Below are 7,975 nucleotides of genomic sequence, written 5' to 3' on the forward strand. Positions count from 1 at the left end.
GGGGGGGCGCCCAGGGAGGAGCCTCGACCCGGGACGGGGGGGGGAATCCCCGGGGAGAGACTGGCAGCCCCCCTCGGGGAAGAGCCCAAGAGCCGCCCCCTCCCCAGCTCCGTCGAGACCCTCGGAAAGCCTCCTCCTCCTCTTCCCCCCCCCCAGACTCACCTGTCCTGCCGCCTCTTCCGTCGGGGGGGGCGGACGGGGGGGCTCGGCAGCACCCGGGAACCGGCGCTATCAGACTAAGGGGGAGGGGGAGGGGAGAAAACGGCGTTTCAGAGAGCCGGATTTCCCCGGACGCTCCGTCCGCCCTGCTCCGGGGCCCAAAGCTCGGCTTCCCTTCCGCGGCTTCCCGTCTCCCCGACAGCGAAGGCCAAACGGAGGCGGAGAGCCCCGCCGCCTCCCTCCCTCCCGCGGGGGCTCCGCTGGCCCTCACGCAGGCCCGGCCGTGCCCCGGGATCCGGTGGGGGAAGCGGCGCCGGGCCCTCGGCGCCCGCCGGCCTCCTCGGGTACCTCTGGCAGGGGCTCCTCCGCCTGCTCCCGCCGCCCCGTCGCCGGTGCTGCCCCCGGGACGTCCAGGCGCCGCCGCCATTTTGTCGCCCAACCGGCGCCGCGCGTCTCCTTCCGGCTCCGCCGCCGCCGCTCTTCGCGACAGCCGCACTTGACGGCCCCCAGCCGCCGCTGCTCTACGGCAGGGGAAATGGTAGAAAAACCCGGAAGCGCCTTAGAGGCGGCTGGCTAGAGCGGCAACCCAGGCAGGGAAAAACCATAGAGAGCGAGCCCCCGGTTGCTGACATGGGGGAGTCCGGAAGCACCGCGGTGCTTAACCACTGGAGTCCAGTGTTTCTCAACCTTGACCATTTTAAGGCATGTGGACTTCAACTCCCAGAATTCCACAGCCAGCAATGCTGGCTGTGGAATTCTGGGAGTTGAAGTCCACATGCCTTAAAGTTGTCAAGGTTGAGAAACACCACTGGACTTTAATGATGGCCGATTCCTCCTTCCGGGCACTTTCACAGCCTGACCTGGGCGTCCCGGGCAGGCCTCCCGCAGGGTTAGGGCCAAACGCTGACCTGGACTCGCGTGGACACTTCCAGGACCCCTGCCCGGAGGGAGCCGCCTTCCCATCTCGCCCTCTCCCAAGGCAGAGCCTGTGGCGGGGCAAAGTCCTTCTGCTCTGACTAAAAGCAGCCGAAGGGGGGGGGGGGTTGTGCCAAGGTGCCCACGCCTGGCCAGCCGGCCTTCCCCCACAGGGCAAGTGGAGGAGAAGCTCTGAGGGAACCCACCTAGAAGGCATGGGGGGTGATCAGAGGCTAAGACAGACCGTAATCGCTCTCAACCAGTTCACACAAAAGCTACAAATCCTTCAGAGTTTTTTTAAATCCCTGGTTAGGATTTGCACCCCCCAAAATAAGCTGTTCTGCTTCCTGCCACAGAAGAGCAAGAAGCATCTGATAGACCACCAAGTGTCGCTTTGCCCACCCACCCCTTTTACTGTGTGCCTGTTCAAGGTGTCTACAAACTTGGAGATGCCCCAATTAGTCCTAAAAAAAATAAAAAGTTACCACTAGACTGCTGATGGTCCATTTTCCCCCACACTATGTAGGACCTGTGCAGTTTACAGCTGCAAGTTGAGCTGCTAGGGGCTCCATAGGCTCAAGATTTGAAACCGGGGACTTTCTCTGCTCACAATGATTTAACAGAAATAATCACGACTTCAAACCATGAACCTCCACCTTTATTTCAAGAATTGCCCTTCCCAAACCTCAATTCAGTCCGGCCAGATTCAGCCAAGGAGAACGGCTCTCCGTCCTGCAGCATCAGCCGCTGGCAGAAACGTCCTTGTGGCCAGTGGCAAAGGCGGCCTGCTGCCTAGCTATCTCCCCATACAGGCACTTCTCACAAAGCAGTAGCACTAATGTGGGGCAGGGGAATGTTAATATTTGGGGCTACAGCAAAAAAAAAAAAAAAAAGCCCCACACTGACTGACTTTGGGCAAGTCCGGGGAGCCAGACAGCTGGCCTGGCATCATCAAAGACTGGCATCATCAGAGACTGACCGGCTGGGGCTCAAGGAAAGGGGCGGCTCCAGTTACAGACACTGAACTGGGGGGGTCACAGCCAGAGCTGCCTGAGAAGAGCAGCAGAGCTGGGCCTTCAGAAGTGGATGCAGGAGGTTTCCCTTCACGCAGACGACTCTCATGAGCCATCCTCTCCTCTGTTGGCCTGGTTATTTCATTGACAGCAACCTCATCCCATCCAGAGAGAGCCTGTCCATCAACTCGGGACAGAAAGGAAGAGACGTTCCTGGGGCCTTCAGTTAGTGCAATTAGTCTCTTCAGAAGCCAAGCGGCAAAGCTGGGCACCTGACCTCAGGGTATCATCCCTCTTGTGGGATCCCTGCAAAACCACCTGCCGGGTTTAGCAAAGGCAGCCAGCCTCTGGCACCTGGTGATGACAGAAAACGGGGGGGAAAGAAACAAAACACCTCGACCCACCACAGTGCCCTCCCATCTCCTCAGTCCCTTTGGCACGGGAGCAGGTCACATAATCCGGCACTGCTCGCCTCCAGCGCCTCCAGTATCAGGCAGATTCAGTCCTTCGAGGTCAAAGTTCAGGCCAGGAGGCTGGAAGAGGAGGAACTTCTGTTCACAACAAAGAAGTGCCTCTCTGCAGAGAGTGAGGTGTTGTTGCTTTTATCTGGCTGTAGGAAACACCGGCGGGTTCAGGCTGCCCTAAACAGCGTCCTCCAGAAACAGGCACATTGGGGCTTGGAAATGCCCCCTCTGCCCACCTCCTTCCCCTTAGTGAGACCCTGGCTCTGAATCCAAGCCTGAGGAAAAGGGGGCAGTGCAGCCGAACAGACACTCACCGACTCTCCAGCCAGCTCCTTTGGAGGATGTCCCAGGTCCTGCAGCTAGAAGGCAAAGGGCACAGTTAGCCCCCAGCCCCACGCGTCGGCCTCCCCACCGGCCCCACCCGGCCCCTTACCTGCTGCATCAGGTCCAAGATCGTTTCAAAGCGGGCCCTGTGCTCCTGATCACCGTCCGTGGGCAGCTCAGTCTCGAACTGCTCGCAGATCCTTCCCATGACGCTGTGCTGCTCCTGGTACTTGTCATACTGCTCCTTGGGCAAGGAGTCTCGGTGTCTCTGGAGCCACTCGGGGTACTGGGGAGGGGGGATAAGTCCACCATGAGCTCATGGATGGCCCACCTGCTGGATTTCCTGCCTTTCTGGGGGTGGGGGATGATGGTGAGAGCCACCGGACAGCCCCTTCCCCTGCCTTGCTAAATGGGGTGGCAGGGAAGGGGGATGGTGGGATTCCTGCTGTCGCTGGGGGGAGGGGGGGGCTGAATCCACTCAAGGCTTGTCTTACTTTCTCCGTGATCTCCTTGAGGGAGGGGTAGAGCACGTCCTTGGAGAGCAGGTTCTGCATGATGCTGTGCATGATGGGCCACAGGTTGCCCTCTCCGCCGTCCCCCTCCTCCAGGCCGAGCCCCTCCATCGTTCTGCTCAGCTCCTCCTCCGACACCCCGGAGCTCTAGGGGAAGAAGCAGCTGGGAGGGTCTGCCTGCAGGAAGGGGAGGCCCGTGGGGGGCGGTGGGGGGGTGGGGGAGAGAGGGGCGCACCTGCAGGCCGTCGGCGTTCCTGGCCAGCCCGCTGAGCGTCTCCTTCAGGCAGGAGGTGAACTCCTGGCGGGACGCCGGGTCGCTCCCTGCAACGAGGCGGAGGCGGCAGCGCTCGCAGGGCTCTTCTTCTCCAGCAGAGCCCCGCGACCCCCCGCACGTGCCCCGAGGGTCCCCCGAGGGTGCTCACCGACTCTGCCCGCGGCGGCGGAGAGCCTCTCGAACTGCTCCACCAGCAGCGGCTCCTCGGCCGCCAGCTCCGCCATGGCCCGCTCGAACTCGGCGCTCGCCTGCGAGGCCAGCTCGCCCTCAAAGAGCTCCTGGAAGAAGGTCTCCTGCGCGGCCAGCAGCCGACCCTGCCCGGGGGGGGGGAGGGAGGGAGGAGGAGGCGGCTGCAGGCACTGCCCTGGCCTGGGGGGGAAGGACCCCTCCCCCGGCTCCCCCTGCCCCCCTGGCCTGGGTGGGGAAGGACCCCCCTCCCCCCTGGCTCCCCCTGCCCCCCTGGCCTGGGGAGGAAGGACCCCTCCCCCGGCTCCCCCTGCCCCCCTGGCCTGGGTGGGGAAGGACCCCCCTCCCCCCTGTTCCNTGCCCCCCACGCTTACCTGCGACTCCCCCGCCGGCTCCGCGCTGCTCCCACCGCCCTCCCCTCCTCCTCCTCCTCCTCCTCCTCCGGCGGGCTCCCCGGGCGCCGGGGCGGCTCTCTCGAAGTCCTCCAGGGCGCCTGCAGAGAGGGAGAGGGAGACAGCGCAGCCGGGTCGGACGGGCGGCCGGGAAGACCCCCGCGGACCCCGCCGCCCACGCCCAGCCCGGCCCGGCCCCGCTCACTCGCCAGCAGCTCCTCCAGCTCGGCGTCGGGCTCCGTTCCGGGCGCCGCCATCTCGCAGCAGGGCCGGCCAGATGCGTCGGGGGGGGGAGGAGGAGGAGGGGCCGCCCGGCGGACTACGACTCCCGTCGGCCCCAGCGCGGGGGGAGGGCGGGGCGGGAAGGCTTGGCCCCGCCCCTGCCGCGGTTGCCTGGCGACGGCCCCGCCGCATCCTCCTCCTCCTCCTCCTCCGCCGCCGCGATGGGCAAGAAGGGCGAGCGGGGCGCCAAGGACAAGAGCGCCGCGCAGGAGGAGGAGGCGCGCATCGCGGCGCGCAGGGCAGAGCACGGCGAAGGTGCCGGACCCCCCCCACAAGCCCGGTGCGCCCCCCCACACACACACCCGACCCCCCACTGACCCTCCCTCTCCTTCCCCCCCCGCAGAGGAGTACGTGTGCGGCGGCGCCCTGGAGCTGGACTTCCCCGAGCTGTGCGCGCGCGCCGGGCTGCAGGAGGCCCCCCGCGTGGTCAGCCGCCCCCACCCGCCCGCCGGAGCCCCCCAAGAGGAGCCCGAGGGTCCCGGCGGGGCCGGCCCGACGTGGGAGCAGCGGGAGGCGCTGCCGGCGCTGGCCCAGATCCAAGCCAAGTACGGCTACTTCCGCCCGTCGGTGCAGGTGGAGCTGGAGCACGAGGACCCCAAGAGCGCCCGCGAGGTCTTCATCCGCAGTGAGTGGTGTGTGTGTGTGTGTGTGTGCGCCCTCCGCGCCCCCTGGCGCCCCCGGGTCACCCACTCTAGCCCGCCTCCCTCCCTCCCTCTTTCCCGCAGGCTGGAAGATCGAGGAGAAGATGCTGGGCGTGCTGGCCAAGTGCCTGCCGGCCCTCGCCCACCTCCAGGCCCTGCAGTGAGTGAGCCCACCAGGGCGGGTGGGGCGGGGTGGGCTCCGTCGGGGCGGCGTCCGGACTGCCCGGCTCTCTTCCTCGCCCTGCAGCCTCTGGAAGGTCGGCCTGAGCGATGCCACCTTCCTCACCCTGCTGCCCGTGCTGGCCGCCTGCGCCAACCTCAAGTAGGTGACCCCCCCACCCCGTTGCTGGGGAGGGAAGGAGGGCAGGGGCTGGCCGGGCAAGGGCGGCCGAGCTTCTTCTCCCGCCCTGCAGGACGCTGGTCTTGGAAGGGAACCCTCTGCCCGAGCGCTCCTTCTACAAGTTGCTTTCGGAGGAGAGCAGGTGAGCCCCAGGACCCCTCCGTCCCCTGCCACCGGGGCCCTCAGCCAAGTCCGGCCGTCCCCTGGCCCAGGGCCCGGCTGCCACTGCTCCCCTGGCCTCCTCCGGTGGGCACCCAGGAGGAGCCCAGGTGGGGGAGGGAGGGGGAAGGTGGCCCACCCCACCCTGGCACCGCCCTGCTCTTCCTCCCCAGCCTGGCCCACCTCTCCCTGCGCAACAACGGCATGGACGACCAGGCGGTGCTGCTGATCGGCCAGGCGCTCTCCTCGCTCCGCAGCTCCAACAAGAACCTGGCCTCCATCAACCTCAGCTACAACCACATCACGGACGTGGGGGCCACCCACCTCGCCAACGTGAGGCCGCTGGGAAAGGGCGCCTGGGCTCTTCCTTGGCACACCGGCCGTCCCGCTGAGGACGGGCGGTGGGGAGCCCACCCTCAGGTGCCCCCCTCTCTCTCCGTGCAGGGCCTGCGCCTCAACCGGTCCCTGCTGTCCTTGTCGTTGGCACATAACCAGATCGGGGACGAGGGCGCCCAGAAGTTGGCCGAGGTCAGTGCCGGGAGGCTGCCTGCCCCCATCGGAGCAGCCGGGGCCGCAGGGCGGCGGGAGGGCCGTGACGAGGGGTCCCTCAGCCGGCTGCTTGCCTTGCAGGTGCTCGGCCCCTTCGCCCTCACCCACACGGAGGTGGTGGAGAGGCGAAGGCTGCTGCTGGAGAAGGAGGCCCAGGAGAGAGGCCGCCTGGTGAGCATCGCTGCCCGCGGGGCAGGCCACGAAGCATCTCTCACTCGGAAAAAGAGGCTGAACTGGCACAGGCACCCCTGCCCTGCGAAGGTGGACGGGATGAATCGGAGGCTCTGCAGAGGCAGAGTCCCCCAAGCCCACCTCCCCAATTCTGAGCCCCCCCTCCTTTTTCTCCCGTCAGCCCCAGAGACACTTGGAGCTGAAGGGCGACCGCCCGGCCAGCCACGTCAGCAGCACCACCATCGACAAGCTGCAGACCGCCAAGGGTGCCAAGGCCGTCGTGAAGAAGAAGGCGAGCTATCCCGAGGGCGGGTGGGGGGTGTCTGGGGCAGGGAGCCAGGGGGGACATCAAGAGACCGCAGAGCCAGCCCCTCCTTCCCCCCCCGGGGCAGGCAGAGACCGGCGTCTGGCCTCTTCCAGGAACCCACCAAAAAGGAGGAGAAGGGCCCAGCGGGCGGAGCGGCCCCTGCACAGCCACCGGCAGCGCCAGCGGCCCAGGCCAAGAAGGAAGACGCCAAGCAATCCAAGAAAGGTTCTGGCTGGGCCAGCTGGGCCCCTCTCCCGATCCCCGGGCCTTGGAGGCCTCCCCCCAGGCCCCTGAGCTCCAGTTCTCTCCTGCAGCCGTCCCCCCGGTGGATCCCAAAGCGAAGGGGGCCAAGGGAGTAAAGCTGGGCTCTAAGGACAAGCGGTCCCAGATCCTGGAAGTGGAGGTGAGCCCCCCCTTTCCACCCCCCCAGGCTCTAGCCGAGTCCAGCATGGATGGCTGAGCCTCATCCCTTCCACCCCTCCCCCCAGAACCAAGGTCTGCCTATCCTCTGCAAACCATCCCACCTGGCCGGAATCTTAAGTGGCTGAGGGGGGGGGCAGCCATACCCTCCTCTCCCCCCACTCCTGCAGCAACTACTGTACCTGCCTGCCTTGCCCCCCCCCCTGCAGCAGATCCTGGAGCCCACCGAGATGATGAACCCCTTGCTGGAACCCGCGGAGCACCGCGAGGGGCAGGTTTTCCTTCAGGGGAACCGTGTTCTGATCTACCTGAACCTCATGCGTATGTCGGGGAGCAGGGCTTGGGGGAGGGGGGGCGCCCTGCGGCTTTCACAGGGCCCCAAGATGGCGGGAGGAGCTTGACCAGAGCGTTGCCCTCCCCTCCTTGCCTCCCAAGGCAACCACATCTCCGAGAGCGGTCTGAAGGCCTTCCTGGCCACGGTGGAGTACCAGGTCAGCCGGATCCTCCCTGGGGGGAAGGGGCCCACCGGCCTCCTGCATCTCTCTCTGGCGGTGAGTCCCTGCCAATCAAAGAGCGTGGGGCAAAGGGCGTGGGCGGCCCCCCCCTCCTTGCCACCAGGAGTCCTCAACCCCTGCCCTCACCTGGGGTCCCCCCACCCTTTTTGTTGACCCTCCCAGAAAAACCTCTTCCCAGCCGAGAGCAAGACCTACTGCAGGATCCAGGAGCTCATGGTGCCCCGAGACCCCCTCCCCAGGGCCTCCAAGCCGGAAGAGGAGCTGGTGGCCGCTGCCCAGTAAGCCCAGCCCAGCTTCTGGCCCGGGATCCTGCGCCCGGAAGCTGCAAGCCAAACCTCCGGGGTGGAGCCCC

The 7,975-nt window shown here is 66.4% G+C and overlaps 2 protein-coding genes across 2 annotated transcripts in view; one reads left to right on the forward strand and one right to left on the reverse strand.

The window, feature by feature from the left end:
- The window catches only part of DCAF8 (DDB1 and CUL4 associated factor 8), a 12,966-nt gene extending 8,470 nt beyond the window's left edge, over positions 1 to 4,496 (reverse strand). Inside the window, exons 1-9 of the mRNA XM_015827575.1 lie at positions 4,445 to 4,496; positions 4,222 to 4,340; positions 3,810 to 3,975; positions 3,623 to 3,708; positions 3,370 to 3,534; positions 2,985 to 3,161; positions 2,866 to 2,910; positions 2,541 to 2,620; positions 508 to 680 (exon numbers count right to left, since the gene is read on the reverse strand). Of these exons, the coding sequence (XP_015683061.1) occupies positions 508 to 680; positions 2,541 to 2,620; positions 2,866 to 2,910; positions 2,985 to 3,161; positions 3,370 to 3,534; positions 3,623 to 3,708; positions 3,810 to 3,975; positions 4,222 to 4,340; positions 4,445 to 4,496 (1,063 nt within the window). The remainder of the gene's footprint in view (positions 1 to 507; positions 681 to 2,540; positions 2,621 to 2,865; positions 2,911 to 2,984; positions 3,162 to 3,369; positions 3,535 to 3,622; positions 3,709 to 3,809; positions 3,976 to 4,221; positions 4,341 to 4,444) is intronic.
- Positions 4,497 to 4,682: 186 nt separating this feature from the next.
- LRRC71 (leucine rich repeat containing 71) lies at positions 4,683 to 7,905 on the forward strand. The gene is made up of 14 exons (XM_029286475.1): positions 4,683 to 4,776; positions 4,865 to 5,146; positions 5,247 to 5,322; positions 5,410 to 5,484; positions 5,576 to 5,644; positions 5,835 to 5,994; positions 6,106 to 6,189; positions 6,292 to 6,381; positions 6,563 to 6,673; positions 6,802 to 6,913; positions 7,003 to 7,091; positions 7,318 to 7,429; positions 7,544 to 7,659; positions 7,786 to 7,905. Exons 1-14 carry the CDS (start codon positions 4,683 to 4,685, stop codon positions 7,903 to 7,905), a joined length of 1,590 nt encoding a protein of 529 aa, XP_029142308.1.
- Positions 7,906 to 7,975: the final 70 nt, after the last annotated feature.

The sequence above is a fragment of the Protobothrops mucrosquamatus genome, unplaced genomic scaffold (genome assembly GCF_001527695.2).
Source record: "Protobothrops mucrosquamatus isolate PMUCROS unplaced genomic scaffold, P.Mucros_1.0 scaffold3803, whole genome shotgun sequence".
Taxonomy (NCBI): Eukaryota; Metazoa; Chordata; class Lepidosauria; order Squamata; family Viperidae; genus Protobothrops; species Protobothrops mucrosquamatus.

Excerpts from the sequence above, each read along its gene's own strand:
- LRRC71 (XM_029286475.1), top strand. The coding sequence starts at position 4,683 with ATGGGCAAGAAGGGCGAGCGGGGCGCCAAGGACAAGAGCGCCGCGCAG. Across the intron at positions 7,092-7,317 it reads CCCAGATCCTGGAAGTGGAG|CAGATCCTGGAGCCCACCGA; the intron begins GTGAGCCCCCCC and ends CCCCCCCTGCAG. Across the intron at positions 7,430-7,543 it reads GATCTACCTGAACCTCATGC|GCAACCACATCTCCGAGAGC; the intron begins GTATGTCGGGGA and ends TTGCCTCCCAAG.